The sequence below is a fragment of the Zonotrichia albicollis genome, chromosome 4, assembly GCF_047830755.1.
Source record: "Zonotrichia albicollis isolate bZonAlb1 chromosome 4, bZonAlb1.hap1, whole genome shotgun sequence".
In the NCBI taxonomy this organism is placed as follows: Eukaryota; Metazoa; Chordata; class Aves; order Passeriformes; family Passerellidae; genus Zonotrichia; species Zonotrichia albicollis.
This window is the reverse complement of record NC_133822.1, coordinates 39,850,400-39,868,207: the sequence shown is the minus strand read 5'-3', so window position 1 is coordinate 39,868,207 and position 17,808 is coordinate 39,850,400. Positions and strand designations below refer to the sequence as shown.

Below are 17,808 nucleotides of genomic sequence, written 5' to 3'. Positions count from 1 at the left end.
ACTACATCTCTTTGAACAGCCATAGTACTGAACAATGGCTATCAGCACATGTAACAATACCACTTACATGGCATACTCTAACACTCTTTACCAAGGGCCCAAATCAGCATCTATAAGAAGTCAGACTGACTTTCTAAGCAGTAAAGAAAGGAACAGAAAAAAGTAATCTGCTTGCAATTACACAAGGCAGTAGAGACCACAGGGGAAATCAGATTTTTCAGCCACTATATGCCCACCTTTTTCCCCTAAACAGATTTACTCCACACACACTTTCAGAACAGAATGTAAAATGTGGGTGGTGTGTAAAAGAATATTGCTGGGACAGCAGTCAGAATCTTGCATGAAATGACAACCAACAGGATTGTGACGGATGGAAAAACTGTGAATGTTCTGTATATACATCTTACACATATGCTCACCACAATAGCTCAGTTAAAACCAGTGCTGAACACAAGTTTTTAAGATAGTGAATGTATTAATATTGGTAGTGAGAATTCTCTTCTCTTGTGTAGGAGGAAATTGCTTTTCAGGCTTTTAAGGTGATTAATAGTTACAGGCACTTAACACAGATGAGATCTCTTAAGAACAAGTTTTCCAGGATGATGCAAAGCCCTGACTACAGTACAAGATCTAACTAAGACCTACCTTAGCATGGCCAACCAAAAGGTAAGAAAATCAGCTGTAACATTTATACTGAAATCAATTTCAAGTACAAACAACTGAAAGGATTTATTTCTCTAATGAACTTTTCTCTTCATTTTACTTGGAAGAATCTTACAATATTTACCTTCTACATGAGTTTATGCTGGTATTACTATTACTTTTAAAGCAGATAAATTTCCTACATTGTGATGATTTAACTCTGGTCTGAATTGACAGAGATCTTGAAAAGGATAGTATTTTTAAGTGTAATATGCCTTACCTTGTAACATCACTACTAGCTTGTTCTTCTTGCTTGAGTTCAGATAATGATGCATCTCCATTACTCAAATTTTCAATCATGGATAGCTCTGTACTGCTTTGTGAGACGTCTTTGCATTTACTGAGATTTGCTAATGAAGTCACTACATTTGCCAGTGTACTTAAATCTCCTTGACATGCTTCTACCTAAAGGAAAAGAACAGCTTTTAATTCTCAGATAATTGGCAGCAGCAAACCTGCAAGAGAAGAGCCTAGCTTTCACATAAATGAAGAACAGAGCATATACAAAGATCTACCTGTAAGAAAACTGTTTTCAGTACATAAGTAACCACAATACAGCCATCAGACACTGCACTGCATCAAAAATATGGAATACTTTGACATTTACTTGTAAAAGTAATAGCTATCTATTTCTTTCAGAAAGAATACTACTGATGGTAAGCAAGTGCAGAAAGATTTCACATCTCTATGCACTCGTCTATCACCAGGAATGTAAGACTGCTCTAGATTATATTTTTAGCATCTTCCTTCGCCATGTAAATGAGTCAGTAGTAACAGGGGAGGAGAATGAGAAGAAGGAATTAATGAAAAGTCACCATTATAAACAAGCATAAAAAGAATTATGCTGTAGCCTTTTTGGTGTTTATGTCTTTGTTAAACTGCAAAGGAAAAAAGTGATTCAGTACTGTCTAGCAACTCAGAGAAGCAGTAAGATGTGTCCCACTCTATCACAGCAAAAGAAAAGAAAAAAAAAGTACATTATTACAGACAAGTGTGCTGCTGCTAACACCAGACAGAACAAGCAAAGCAAAATACATGAACACAGCATGAGGGTGCTGTTGGTCACTCTTCACACAGGGCACCATTTGTTGTCACTCACCCCTAAAACAGGGCACCAATTGGACAGTGGCCACATGACTGACACCAGTGCCAGTCCTTTGTTATCTAAAAACTTCCCCTGATTGACAGAGGACTCAAAAGAGTAGCACCAAAGATGGTAGCAAGCATCAGCAGTTTATTGAAGCCTTCACACCTTCTCTCTGTTACAATCCCACAAGCAGCACCAAGCAATACAGACCCCTTCCTCTCACAGCACAACCTGCTAGTTCTAACACCACCTCTCTCCTCCCAACCCTTTATATCTTTTCTCTCACATGCATAACACCTGCCTGCCCTTTTACTCCTTTGTGATTGGTCAATACACATTGGCATTCCATGCTGCTTCTCCTTCAGTGCTGTTCACGTGTCTTACACAGCTGCAACTTATCAGGAGCAAGACTGCAGCACTATCTCCACTCTCCTACAATCCATTCTCTCACATGAGGTAATTGAATATCAGCTAGAAAAACACAAATACTGTGCATATGTGAAGAAGCTACCACATGACTTTAGTGGATCAGTAAATGCAACAAAATGGAAACAAAGGAAAAACAGATCATAAATAACATTGTTGATGAGATAAATCTTATCAGCTTTGCCAAAAAAACAGTGATTCAGGAGAAAAAAAAATCCAACTGTATTTACACATGGCACTGTGTGAGTGTGTAATAGTGCCATAAGAAGTTGTGAACACTTCACTTTATTTGTACAAAAGAGCAGGGCAAGTGCCAGGATTATCCCAAAATAAAAATTAAAATAATACTGCCCTTAAGACTCCTAAAAATGTGAAGGAAGGACATTTACTTTGTTGTGTTTTCAGTGTTTTTACTGTGTGATGCTAAGAGGATTCCTGTAAAGAGAAGGCATTTGTAACAGTGTTGAATGTTGCAAAGGAGTGTTTTAAAAATTAATTTAACCAAATAGAACACCCTTCTCTCCTTACATATACAATTACAGCAATTAGCTCTACTTATTATATCAGTCATATCATCACATACCTTATCTGGAGTCATCAGCACAGTAGGTTCACTTTTTATTGCAGAAGGATGAATGTTAACAAACATTCCTGATTCCAGCAAACCCGTTGATCTGACAGAAAACAGCACAAGTTTTAATTTTGATTAATTTTAAAATTCAATCTTTTTTTTTTTATCTAGAAGATAGAGATAGCCACTTCTGAATACAATTTACATACCTTGCTGTTTCATTGTCTGTTACAAAAGTTGGGGTTGCAGCTAATGGACTGCGGAGATCTTTCCGAATGTAGATCTTTTCTGTAGAAGCTGCACAGTTGGAAGATTTTTCTCTTGACACTTCAATAGGTTTCCTCTCACACTGTACAGCTACAGAAATAATATCCAACTATTAAATCGCCCTGAATTACAGAATAAGAAATAATACTTTCTTCTTTATTTAATATTTGGTTTTAATAATAATCCTGAAAATAGCTAATATATATATATATTAAATATATCCCATAACCACAAGCTAACAAGTTGGATAAAACCACCACACCAACTTGACAAGTTCTAAGTGAAATGATGTAGTAGTCAAAGTCTGAGATGGAACATATTGCAACACTTTAAAGTTAAAATTAAGGGAGACATCCCCTCATTTTTAACTTGACTCAAAGTGGCAGCTTAAAGCTTGGCATTCTCTCAGTTTCACTATCTCACACTCTCAGCTCCTTTGTAAAGGACTCACGGTATGTTTTTCCATGGATTGTGGGTCTGTGTTGAACCCATATAACTTCATTTACTTAATGAAGCTTCTCAGGTTAGGACCTCAGACAATACAGAGGGAAAGATACATTCACAAAGTTGAGTTCAGACCATTTAAGATAAATTTGGGCAAGACCCTGGCTCACAGTCACTGACTTCAGAGAATAAGTGGATTTTTTAATTTGAATGACTCAGTGAAACAAGGTGGAATGAACTGGGGCTTTAGCCCACAAATGTATCATCTTGCTTTGAACATTAAAATGAAACTTACAGTATTACCCTCTATAGGAAGAATGTGGAAATGTGAAAAATGTGTAACTTCAGATAAAAAATTAAAGACCTTTCAAGATAGCAGTAGACTGTGATGCTATTCAAATTTTCACACTGATAAGCACCTTAAACCCCCTATGTTGTAATTTTAAGTATTGACAATGCTGTTGAAGTCAGCCTGCAACCCACAAATAGTGCTTTAAAGGGTGGGAGATGGAGGCAAGTATTTAATCTTCCTTTGTAAATGCTGTGCTCAGTATCTCTCACTTTGCTGAGAAAAGGCCAAGGCTTCTTCAAGGGACAAATAAACCCCATTGAGGGAGCTACAGTCCAAGACCATGTTAAGTTTTATTTCCTTTCCTTTCTCCACCCCACTGAGGAATGAGACTTCTTATCACCAAACAGTCCTCTCTCCCACTCACTATTCCCCCATGACCCACAGATTATTTTCCTGCCTTCTGATCCCTAAGCCAAGTGATTTTGTTCTGCTTAAAAAGTCTTCTGTGGAGGGGCCTTTTCTTACTTACTGCCAGCTGAACTAGAGGGTAAAGATCCACTTTCACTGCCCCAGCTTTTCCTCCCTTTCTGAATTAATTTCCTCTGTGTTACTGATTTCTGCTGACAGAGGCAGGGCTGTAAGGAGGAAATGTCCACAGAAGTTCAAGAGGGTCAGTAAAGTAAGTGCAGGATGACAGAGAGCAGAGAACAAGACCAATACTGTATGTACTACAACAGTGTCACAGTATTAGGTCTGAAGAACTTGTGTTTTGTGTGATTTTCTGTGTATTTAGTATTCTGATACTGCTGTGATATTGAACTACCACTACATCTAATGTGTAGAAAGCTAGAAATGAACTTGGAATCTGCAGGAATCGGTAACAACTGAACTTTAGGTTACTATGGATCTCTGCCTTGCGAATAACTGTCTCTGCAGAGCTTTGCCAAAAGTGAACAGCAATCTCAGTTGTGGAAAAACTGAAAGGAGAGTTCAAAAAGTTCAGCAACTTAACTTGAACTGCACAAAAAAAATGCAGACATGTTTGATATTTGCCACATAGGAGTAACAATTCATTCACTTTTATCATGTGGGATGGAGCTCATTAGGCTTTTAAAGCAAACACCTGAAAGCATTTAACATTGTGATACACCAAACTTCCTTAAAAGGAAAAAATACAACGATTTAAAAATCTGTATCCAAGATAACAATTTGTATCTATACAAAGCACATCTTTTGTAGCACAAAGCAGCCGGCAGGTGCAGCAGTTTGCTCTTGCTCAGACTTACAATCCTGTTTCATGCCAAAGGCGATGCATCTCTGCAGCCTGCAGTACTGGCAGCGATTCCGGTGGTGCTTGTTAATGACACAGTCCTTCGTTCCTCGGCACGAATAAACCAAATTCTTCCGTATGCTCCTTTTAAAGAACCCTTTGCATCCCTCACAGGTCACTGCTCCATAATGACGCCCTAGTTCCAAAGCAACAGAAAACGTGACATCAATTTTACAGTATCATATTCATTTTATAGACTTGACATTTATTAAAGACAAAGTATTAGCTATTTTACCCACAAAAGGAACACTTGTTTTTCCCATTGCAGATCTTAAAATATACTGAGGCTATAAAACATAAAAAGCAAGAAGTGTTTTTCTAGTTCAGAGCTCTTAAACAAAATTTTACAAACAAGCAAGTTGCTTATCAAATTATTTCTTTATCTGTTGACCGCAGTGTTAAAAAAGACTAAGAAAATAGGTAAGAACATAGCAAAAAAAAAAAATTAATTTATAGATTCCTCTAGTGATTTTTCTGTGATTTCTCATTACAATTTCAGCTGTTGAAATTGTATGCCTTAAATCTAATGCAACAATGGAAAGTGCAAACATGGCATTGACAGCGTGAGGCAATCACTTCAAAGCTTTATTTTCACCTTTCATTTTCCTAACAGGGTAATGGTATGTCCACAGTTCTTGCAGTAAAGCATCAACGAAAGAATAATCTAAAAGAAGTACAATTTTTTTTTGAAGACCAGTTCTGCAAGTTTTCCGTATAATATAAAAATTTCTATAATATACTACAAAAAAAAAAGATATAATTTTTAGAAGCGAATTATTTTGATTTTGCATAAAATAGAAACATTAATAAAAAGGATTGATGAAGGCATGCTTGGCAGTTACAACAATTTTCATTTATGAATCCTTGAAATACATACGGTACATTACAGAATAAATCACAAATATAACCTAATTTAGGAGAAAACATTTTAAGCTTCTTTCCTGAAGTTTCTAGAAATTCTGACAGGTTTTCTAGATTCCTCTATGACAGACAACCTTTTTACCACTACTAAAATGTGAAATTTCAAAAGCATCATATGTATTAAAAGAATATCGTCTGAAACATTTTAGGAGCAGCTGGATTATGAATATTCATTCTGCAAAGCAGCAGGGCTGCTGTTTCCCCTACTCTTTTGATGTAGCTTCTTGGATTCCAGCTTGGAAGTATCTGCAAAGCAGTTTTCATGACAGGGCTTGTCACATGGGAGGCTCCCCAAAACCTGCAGCTGCTCAGAGAAACATGGCTCTGTCCCCAGAGTCACTACCACTGCCCAATATTCCAAGGCCAGCACAGGAGGAAATCCTCCTTGGATCTGCAGCCCCTCAAGGGAGACTCCAGCCCTCCTCTGGGGAGTCAGAGAAGTTTTAACATTTAGAACATACCAAACAGATCTTTGCCTTAAGTTTGGCAGAAATTTCCTTGAGATGGGTGAGGTCTGACAAGTATTTAGAGCTCTAGCAACCGTATTTTTTATGTAAAACTTTGCCAATTTTTTGAAAAAAATATTTAATACATTTTACTTTCTAGCAAGTTTGCTCCCTGCTGAAGGGAGATCTCACAGTGTCTGCAGGTTCCTCACAAGAGGAAATGGACAAGCAGGCACTGACCTACTCCCTCCAGAGCCAGGACCCAAGGGAATGGCACAAAGCTGGTCAGGGAGAGTTTAGGTTATATGTTAGGGAAAAGGTTCTTCACCCAGAGGGTGACTGGGCACTGGAACAGCTCCCCAGGGAAGTGGTCACAGCACCAGCCTGGCAGAGCTCAAGAAGAGTTTGGACAAGGCTCTCAAGCACAGGGTGTGACTCTTGGGGTGTCCTGTGCAGGGCCAAGGGCTGGACCTCAGTGACCCTTGAGGGCCCCTTCCAGCTCAGGATATTCTATGAAAAACAACAATAAATTCTATCCATGGATACTAGAGTACCACTTAGTGAAATTCTCCACTGCATGTATAGAAATTTATACATGTATATGCATGCAAACTGTTACACAGCTTCAGAAGAATTTTGAACTGCCTTTATAAAATTGCACCACCTTAAAAAAAAGAAAGAAAAAACCAAATACCTGATGCTTTGTCTCCACACACAACACACAGATCAAACACTTTATTTAGGCCCTGTTCATTGGGGGAGTTGTCCGTTAAAATCTGAAAAAAAGTGTGAAAGAATTTAATTCTTATTTTTCTCACCATTTAGAAATAATAAATATATCTCATACTCGTGTTTTTTGTCTAAGATAGGGGACTAAATCTACAAAGTATCATGTTTTCTTGATTACATGTAATACTGCCATGCCACTGTGCTCCCTTTCAGGAGGGAACAAGAGTTTTACTTGTAATGCTTTTGAGAAGAATTCAAGATCTCATTTCTCTAAATACTACTTTTGCAAAATGGACTGACATTTTGAAAAACTTTCAGCATCTGCATACTCTTACCATTTGTTCAATTTTATATTTCTATACTAGTGGTTCATTGATAGTACAAAAGAGATGGGAGCACTGAACAGATGGAACTAAAAAAATTCCTTGCAAAGGCTACTGGACCTCCACAGAGGTTTAATACTTTCTTTTTTTATAATACACAAAATATGGACCAAAAGGAAATGTACTCTGGACACAACCTTTAATTTCCAACTGGTATATAGCTTGGCTTTCAGTAACAGTTTGACATTATAAAAATATTATTGTCTTGTCTCAGCCATTTATCTCTGGTACCTGTAAAGCTTTGTTAAGCCCATAATTTTAGAATCCCAGTACTACAGGGCAGGTACCAGAACATTTCACTTAACCTTTGAAAACTATCCCACCACAACATAAATAAAGCACAGAAAAAATCCATTTAAAAAACGAACATACAAATCACAAGTAACAACCAAACATCATCTTGACATAGAAAAGAAAAAAATGTTCTTCTCATTCAAAAGAGAATATAGTTTAGAAGCTGTAAGAGTTTTTAACTTCTACTGTGCTTTAAAGGGAAGCCAGACTCCACATTCCTGCTTTGCATGTTCAGAACAGGACCTCTGATAAAATGGGAAGTAAGCAAAACAGAAAGTACTCTCTCCTCCAGAGAGAAAATTTGGAAATTGTGTTTTTTAGAGTTTGGAACATAGTACAGATGATGTATGTAGGAAAGTTTAACAAGCATACTTCTTTCTAGTTAGCCTTGTTACCAATACAGTCTCTGAGAATCATCTAGTATGTTTTCTTTAAAAAAGCACCAACTTTTTAAGAAAAATAAGATGATGAGTTAAGAGAATATTAACCTATTGATCCATCCAAATGTCCAGTATTAACATTATGTATTTTCATGATATTATAGAAAATATAAATTCTAAGTCCTTCCATAAACTAAAGCTGCACTGAAATGGGAAGTTCCACATAAGGAAGGACTACAGAATCGGCCCATGAGGAGATAAAAACCCCAGACTCAGAGAACTTATTAACTGACCTTGAACATGAAGAATAAAAATTTACTATTAATACGAAAAAGAGCCACTGAAGTTAAAATAGATGATGGGCGAAAGGGTCTTGCCAAATGAGTCAATGTAAAGATAAGGTGCAATAACAGAGAGGTTTTTGGCAGAACAAACAAATGGGCATTTCAAGTAAGGGCTACAGAAGAAGAAGAAGAAAACAAGTGAAACTGGAGATGGAAAGATCATTTGAGGGAGAAAATACAAAAGATCCCAAAGGGATGCAGGGGAATGGCAAATGAATGGTACTCTGTATTTCATGGGATTTTAAATGAACAGAGGAAATCTCTACCCATACATATTCGAGGACAACAGAACAATGTAACTGGGGTGACAGAATACCCTGTTGCTTCTCAAACTCATCTATTTTGCCCAAATGATACAATCAGAACTACAGCTTTCAATTTTTTTTACAGATTTCCTCTTTTCCTGAATTTTGCCTTATAAACCAGTGTGGCATACTTCTCATCTCTCAAGTTGTCTTTGAAAATAATTATTATGTGGACTACTCATATCCCACTAGGTTATATTTTTGTTGAGGCTTACCTAAAATACAAAGTGCATGATAACACTAAGCATGCTTCAGTGCCTCTCAATAGGATTGGCTTTTGCTACTGGTCCCATATTCACAGTAATCAAATTCTTTGGAGCAAGGACCTAGGGTGTCCATTTACAAAGAACTGTGAATTTCAAAAATAGTAATATCATGTAATACAGAGATTCTTTTAAGCTTATACAACGTGTAGGTAGTGAATCAGTGGACTGGTTCACAGAAGAGCACAAACTGAACAGTGAAAGAGTCTGCAGCTGAAAAGAGATTGCTTGAAAGAGGATTTTGTAGTGAGTGCAGTGTGTGCAGTATCTTCTAGTGCAAGAGACACCTAATTAAACAATTCTCTCAGATGGTCAAATAATCTAACGTGTTCTTGGCACACCATAGGATATTATACAGAATAAAGCTTACATGATCTATATAAATACCAAAAAAAAGGTTGTTTAATAGCAGCTATCAAATATGTTGGTCTAACTGCAGTCTCCAAATCAGGAGCTTCCTCTGTATCATCAGCTAATGGAAGTAAAAGGATATGCTCAAAAAGATCATTATTTACTTGGCCATCTTTTAACATTTTTCCTTAAGCAGCTGTTTAAGTGTTTGATATGGGACTAACTGGACTGCAGCTGTCTGAATGCAGTGTGGGACTAACTGGACTGCAGCTGTCTGAATGCAGTGTGGGACTAACTGGACTGCAGCTACCTGAATGCAGTCTGGCCCACCACTGATGTACTGTAACAGCAGCAGCAATGTGTCTGGGTGGAACACATGCAGTAACTGTACTGCAGCTGGATGCAGTATCCCCCTACTTCATGCTGAAGCAGGTCACATCTCCCAGCTCTCCCTGCATGCTTCTGACACTCTTCACATCAGTGCCAAGCCATCCCTGCCAGGCTGGGACAGAAAGCCTGGAAGCTGAAGGGTGGCAACTAAGGAAATGGCACATACAATGTGCAGGGAGTAAGGTACACTGGGGACCAGCTAAGGGAGCTACAACCCTGCCTAGCTACAATATCACATTAGTAAACACAAAAGCATTCGTGTTATTTCCTCACCCCCATGGAGTCAGGTATTGCCCCACTGAACAGTCTGAGCACTGCTGTGGACTACAATTCACACAGCTGAACAGCAGTTGCAACAGCGTGCAAAAAGGAAAACCAGCAAAGGGAAATGTTAAGAGAGAAGGACAATGGAGAAAGTGAATGTTTTTCAACAATACATGAAAACAGATGGAGAGTTAACGAGCAGAAATAAAGGACTGTTGGCATGGCAGAATCTGGAAATGACAATAAAAATAACTGTATTTTTCCTAATGTCATGAGCCAACATAGAAATTTTAAAAGCAAGAAATTTACTAAAAAAAGTTTTTTCATAATTTTTAAGTATCCACAGTGAGTCGTAGTGCAAGGAAAATTATACTTAAAAAAACCCCCAAAAAACAAAAAGGAGAACCCAGACAGACTTATTTGGAAATAAAACATCTTTTCTTATCCCATTTGAATGAAAAATATGAAATAAAGTGGATTATCTACCTGGATGTGTTGTGCAGATATATCAGGGGATGCAAAAAACAGTTGGTTGACACCTGCAGCATCTGGAGTTGCTAGGATAACTTTTCCTGGAGTGGAATCTTGTCTGGCAAGGATCACCTTGCTTGGGGTAGAGCCATCATGATTTGTTAAGATGAACTGCTTGCCTGCTGAGCTCTGATCAAGTGATGTAACAATCTGAATCTTCTGGCCCGTCTGCTGATCTGTGACAATCTAATAATACATTTATCTCAATTGTTATGGTGATTTAACCTTTTGGACCCAATCCGGGCACTTGAAGAAAATGGGATTTTGCCTTTCACATTTGAGAAGCAGGATCATCTTCCCCTCCATCACACAAGAGTGAATTAAACTCAGGCAAAAACCTGGATTCTAACTGTATTTGAAACACATTTCAATCAAGGTGTTTGAAGTAAAACCTGAGTCTGTACTCAATTTTTACAACTGACACATGTTTTTACAACACTACTGAAACTCCTGACAATTCTAACACCCAGAACTCAAGGCATGGCTGTAGCTGAGCCCTAAGACCCATCAGGTTATAAGAAATATTAAATCTTGAATTCACTGCTCTCTACATGAAGTGTCTGCAGCACCTCCAAGGTTTGGTTACTTAACATGGAACTTCTTAAAACCACAAACGTAGATGTCCAAGTGAAAAAAGCAAGCAGTAAACAGCAGGAAAAGCAATTATATTGTCGCACCTTTATATACATTTTAGGCTTCATTTTGTGGGGGCCTTTTTTTACATATACATTTCTAAATAAATCAGTGAAATAGAATCTCCTTCCCTGCCTTTTTTTCTTTTTTTTTTTAAGGAAAAATAACAGATCTACGGGGTGGTTTTTCCCATTTTATCCCAGTTTTCAAGCACAAATACAGCAGAATTTTATCAAATAATCCTCTACCTTCTGCCAACTTTGTCAGAAGATTATAAGCCTCAGAGAAAATGATCAGGATTCTATATATATTCCATTATAAATCTCACTTATAGTCACTGCATATCTCGTTAAAAATGTGTATATGGAAAACTGCCTGGTTTATTCTGGAGACTAAGGAGAATTATCCTACAAAGACTGTTTCCTGCAAACTATTTTGAATTACAGATCAATAAAATAGCTCCTATTAACTTCTTTTTTAAACTGTAGACAAACATTTATGTTTATCTACACATGCCTACCATTCATATTATAGATAAGAATTTTATTTTGATTACAGATGACATTTATTTAGTTGTCTAATATTTACCATAACTTATTCCCCATAACTGGGGTGCCAATATTAATTGCATTTCCTAGGTGGAGAATTTTGGCACAAAGAAACTGAGTGAGGCATAATTTCACATGAATTCTTTATCAGCTTTGCTATTGCACCTTCACAACAGGCGTATTACTTTCTCTAAATGCCCAATGCCTGTGTAGAGTTCGCATTTTAAAAAGATAAGCAGTGATGAGCATCCAATTTCAGCAGTTATAACACAATATTGCCACTTTCAAGTATTCATAAATCATGAGTTTCATTACACAAAATAATTGTGTTTCCTTCAGGTGGCCTTGTGCTCTTAACATTTTAATGGATCAAAACTCAAATCTTTTTCTCTACACAATATGATTAAAAGCATATCTAAGAGAAAAGTGCAGGTAAATGATAACATTCTAAATGCCAAAGAACTTGTCATGGGATTTGGGGTGTAGGGTGAGAAGACAATGCTAAAACATGACAATAATTATTGACACGATAAATTTTCTGTGCAGTTTTTTCATATATCCTCATGTCTGGGACCACATATGGCTACAGTAGAGCATTATTTCTTCTTTAAGTTCCTTTAGATTGGTTCCATATTCTTTAGAAGGCAAACTTCCTTGCCCCTTCAATTCCCTTCATTCCTTAATTTAATTTTCTTTGCTCCATTTTCCTTCATTCACAATCTTTATTTCTTTGGTAATTTTTGGCTATTTCCAACGTAGCTGATATTCCATTCCCTTTCTTTCCAAGCATCTAGCATCTTTCCAAGCATTTTATTTGGATTAGGAGAAATCCAATGTATATTATGCTCAACAGGGTGCATAGATGTACAAAAGCCAAACAGAACATTGTGCTGTTTTTTGAATCTCCAGACCTGCTCTTTGAAAGATACTCTTAACTAAAATCTGTCTCTATATCAAATTTTAAAAGCATAACTGGGAGTACCCCAAAAAGGTACATATTCCATCTAGTTAGGTTTATAAAAAGTATACCCAAAAACCAGCAAGTCCCAAACACAAACTTGAAGTACAGCTGAAACTATTTTTGGAACATATATACTAAGTAATCTTTTTTCCTACTGTAGCCCAGCTGTGTAATTAAAAAAATATATGTACTTGTAGATAAATAAGGCAGGAGAGTAGGCAGAAGAACCACTGACACTTCACCCAATTCACTTCACCTTCTATTTAACAAATCGAGTCCCAGTCTTCCAATGGGCTCCTGCAATCCTAGGAGGATGCCCGGGCAGTTTTCACTACATGATAAAGTAGGTACAGTGCTACATTAATATTTACAAAGCTATTCAACCTGCACAAGTGATCTCTGCACCTGACAAGCATCTGACAACTGACAGAGCCATAAGAGAAAGCAGTTTAAACACTTAAGCACGTTCTTGACTGCAGCTGACCCTTATGGCTATACACCTGCAAACCCCCACCTACACTGCAATGGGGACACTGAAAAGGGGAGCAGTTCAGCACAGCACAACTTGCAATACCTAAATGTCAAGGTAAGAGAAAAACATTGTCAAAGGGAAGAGGAAAAACATTTATCTTCTGACCACGAATCCACCACGAATCAGTGACAACACATTATCTTTCTTAATAACCTGAAACTCAATATGGCTAAAACAATAATATTATAAAACAGGAATATATCAATTCAGGATTGACTGCATAAAAAATACACTACCCTCATGTATTTCAAATAAGCACCCTGATGATAATGGAAGATATTGTTTTCCTTTATTGCTTTTAAGCCTTGTTTGTTAACAAGTTTTGATTTCCATTTGAACATCATTTCAATAAACACCTCAGTATCTGTGTGTTCCTATTTTACAAAAAAGCAAATGTCTAAATACAGACAACTAATACACTTGCTTATAACAGGAGCAATTTTGTGCAGAATGCCTGTTGAGCAAATGTAACATTCAACTTTTCTCCCAGAAGAAATGCTAGCATTCCCTAAGAGTGACTAATGAAACATGTTTTAAAGAATCTTCTACTGAGGATTTTTTATTTCATTGTTTCAGATAATTAGGTGCATTTAATAGTAATAAAGGAAAAAATAATGATTGGAAATATAAACTCAAAATCATTAAATGTAGCATTTATGTTGGACATTTCACAGAGATACATTTATTCCTACAAACTACTTTGCTCTTCACATAAATTCTTCTCTGAGCAAAGTTTTTACTACTAAGTTTGATACTAGTGATGTTTGTAGATGTCTCTTGCAGGAAGGATGTGTGTTTTGACTGAGTGTTGTTCCACACACATCAAGAGACAACAGCCAAAGTGCTTACCATCCTTTTTGAAGACAGAATGCTGTTTAATTGATGAGCACAAATTAATTAATAAAAAGTACAGCTGTACAGGAAGTGAGAAACAGAGCAGAGGCAGCTGAAAGAATGAAGACCTACATGATTGGTAAGACATACCACAAGTAGAGCACAGGTGGAGGGGTAATAAATCTAAAAAAACCCCATATTGTATAGGGGGTGGTTGTGAAGAGCCTTGGAAGGTTGAAAGCTTGCACATAATGCACCAAAACAGGAGGAAAACAGAGGACAATGTTTAGAGTGAAGCTGCTAAAAGAAAAAGCAGCCAAGATTATACTAGCAGCTGGCTCACTTAAATGTGTGCTTTTGTATGAACAACATATATCTGGGAATATTTTTTACACTTATTCTGCAGTTGATATTTTTCTCTACAATGAAAATTAAAAATAAAACTGATTTGCACTGACTTCTATGGCATAAAACATAAAATTTCATTCCCCAAATGTTCCTAGTCTCCACAGAGATCTGTGTGTTGATTTATATACCTACATTGCCAAAAACTTCACTACCCTCACTTCAGCTGGAGGTTATTACTTGACCAGGTTATGGATTATAATACCAAGAGATACAACATAGGTTGGGACAACCAAAAATCAGTATTCTTCTCAGACATTAAGTTTCTCTGCATTTTTTCATTACTTCAAAGATACAATGCAGTATTTCCCTCTCCACTTCTGCTCCAAAATGTAGAAATCCTCCAACTTAGTTGAACTACCAAATAGAAAAAAAATTCAACTTTCAAGGAATAGCTTCACTTGCAAAAAGTATTTTTCTGTTCAGTGATTTAGGATTTTTGTGATGTTAAAATTCTTACAAGAGAAAAAGAAAAAAAAAAGAAAAAGAGAGGAAAGACTGGAATGCTGTTTTATTCCTATTTATACAGAAAGGGTCTCTGCCATCTGGGGCTGAATATTTACATTAAAGCAAGTAACAAGATGAAAACAAAAAAGAATGCATGTGGAAACTGGCAGAAGCAAATAGCTCATGTCTGTTTTAAAATGCATCAGATGAAGCATACCTGTATACGCTGTGATAAAGAGAGGCCCGAATCTGCAGGGACAATCTGTATTCGCTGTGCTGCCCCATCCATGAGTGTCTGTGCACCTCCTTCCTGAGAATGGGTAACCTAGAAAGGAGAAACAAATGGCATGGACTGACAACAGACAGACTATTTTAATGGAGCCACTACCTTAATGGAGCAAACCTTCAGGTTTCATCAACTTCCAGTTTCTCTGAACAAGGCCATGGAAAATCTGACACTCTTACTCTATAAAAAATGTGAATGCCTGTAATCTAGTTCAACACTTTAATTTTTCTAATTAGAAAATTTTGATTTAGACCCATTTCAAAGCACCCTCCAATGTGAAATTTACAAATACTTTAAGTGAAGCAATTAATTGTTGACATGTCTGTGTATGGCAACCGACCCGAATATTTACTACTGTTGATGGTCATGAGACACAATACCTACCATCACAGCTGTGCTATGTTTGCAATAAATGTACTTTAATGGCTCACTTGAAGTGACAGAAGGGTTTTTTTGTATGGAAACAGCAATTGGCAGTTTCAATTCTGTTTTTCTGTTAAAGAATTCTATACTGGAGAACAATTAACAAAGGCAGGGAAAACTAATAAATTGTGTACAGTTTGCAAATAGTGTATCTTGTATTAAAATATCTGCATGAATGCTCTCAAACACAATTTATTGAAGTATTTTAACAATTATCAGTATTTTAAAAATTCTTCACAGCCTACAGCCAATGGCATGGAGGGAAGGTATTGTGTTATTCATTACAATATCTGTCAATAAAAATTAAGGACAGCTGCTATTTGTAGAGGCTCGATCAGAAAGGCCAGATTTTTTGCACTGTAAAGAGAATTTCTCTTCACAGAGCTTACAGACACTTTCAACCTGAAAGTTTTGTCTTAAATTCCCAGGTAACTCCAAAACCTTTTTGCTATTCACAAAACTGCCTGCAACATCCTATAAATCTCTATTACCAATAATTCCCAGTATTTACACCATTACACCAATACATCTCTGCACCTCATTGCCCCTCTGCCTCTCCCAATTAATACAGAGAATATATATGGATATTGCAGTCAAGGTACTATTTCATAACAGTTTGTGAGGCTTTTTGTTCCTCCTGGATCAGCTTCCTGATTTTGCAACCATACCATCATCTAAATGCTAGCATCAGCAGACAAAAGCAGGCCAGAACACACAGCTCGAGGTCAGTACGAGAGAGGGGTGGGGTGGAGGGTAAGACTCCCCCTTTAGCAGACATACAAGCTCCCATTACCCTATGTTGATTTTAAAATTTTGCCCAAAAAGGTGCTACTTTTGGTAGCAATCTCATGATTTACTTGCTCCTCTCCCCTCAGTGTGGCAGGTAAAACTGGCTGGTCAGTCATTCCGTGATCTGGCACCGGACACCAGTGCAGGCTGAAAAGCAGCCCAGCAAACAAAGGCTATTCTTAGCACAGATCTTCTTCAATCCAGTCTCCACAATGCTCAGAAGCAGATGCATCAGAGCAAATGAGTGAGGCTAATCTGCTGGGGAGATTACTTAAACTGCCAGCAACACCAAAAGAAATGCTTGTCAAACTACTGCCGAGTCATTTCTGGACACTGCTTTCTAAAAATACACAATTTTTCTGAGTACAAGTACTTTTAAATAATATCTGCTTCTTTGCTTAAGTAAAGGACAAAAAACTGTTCATCAACCAGCAGCATTTTCAGTTCAAGAGAGGTACTTTCAAGCACTGAAGTTCTGCATCAGCCACTGAAATCAACAGGTACATGTGTTGATTCAGAAGTGATTAAAGTTTTACGTGCATTTACCTTTGCTTTACAAAATAAGCTACATATTATAGAACTGCTTCACATTTGCTCCCTTAAAATGTCATGATCCACATGTACTTTTTAACCCCACAAAATGTCAGCTTGACAGTTTTACTTCTATGCAGAATACAAGGTTAAATTTTTATTTCAGTTAATATCGATAAGAGTAACTGCAAAATTTGTTTAAAATTCTACTTTTTATGTGTGACAGACTGTTTCAACAATGATATAGCTTTCCTCTGTTACAGCAAACTGGCAGGACTGTGGAAATGAAACACCACAGTTTAGTGTATGCAGCCAGAGATTAAATAAAGAGCTCTCTTGGCAGGTAGCTTTGCTACATGATTCAAGAAATGTGGTCTTGATACAGAAATAGGAATTATCTTGCACTGAGCAAAAGATGACTAGCAGATGGCAGAATCTGAGCAACAACAATCACTGCACTATGCTCCATACACACAGGGTTATATTTTGCTTCAATGTTTTGCTTTCATGTAAAAAGGCCTAAATTAACAAAAGTATGCTTGTGAACACCACTGTTAAACTGTTGTGGTAATTTTGTGATTTAAAATGCTTCATGAACAACAATTAACATTATTTAAAAAAATCAAAATCTATGTACAAAACACTTCTGATCATTATTTCAATGAGACACAGAAGCATTTCCATTATCCTCAATAGTGG

The 17,808-nt window shown here is 37.0% G+C and overlaps 1 protein-coding gene across 9 annotated transcripts in view; it reads right to left on the bottom strand.

Moving 5' to 3' along the window:
• Positions 1 to 17,808, bottom strand: part of NR2C1 (nuclear receptor subfamily 2 group C member 1) — a 57,016-nt gene that overhangs the window by 23,339 nt on the left and 15,869 nt on the right. For 7 of the 9 annotated variants that reach the window (XR_012580043.1, XM_074539613.1, XM_074539615.1 and 4 more), the window contains 7 exons: positions 15,298 to 15,405; positions 10,676 to 10,906; positions 7,181 to 7,262; positions 5,076 to 5,255; positions 2,996 to 3,143; positions 2,799 to 2,889; positions 923 to 1,107 (listed from right to left, as the gene is read on the bottom strand). Coding sequence is in view for 8 of the 9 variants with exons in the window: in XM_074539613.1 (XP_074395714.1) it covers positions 923 to 1,107; positions 2,799 to 2,889; positions 2,996 to 3,143; positions 5,076 to 5,255; positions 7,181 to 7,262; positions 10,676 to 10,906; positions 15,298 to 15,405 (1,025 nt within the window). In the remaining variant the exon portion in view is untranslated. The remainder of the gene's footprint in view (positions 1 to 922; positions 1,108 to 2,798; positions 2,890 to 2,995; positions 3,144 to 5,075; positions 5,256 to 7,180; positions 7,263 to 10,675; positions 10,907 to 15,297; positions 15,406 to 17,808) is intronic. The other 2 variants (XM_074539618.1, XM_074539619.1) reach the window with 1 other exon arrangement.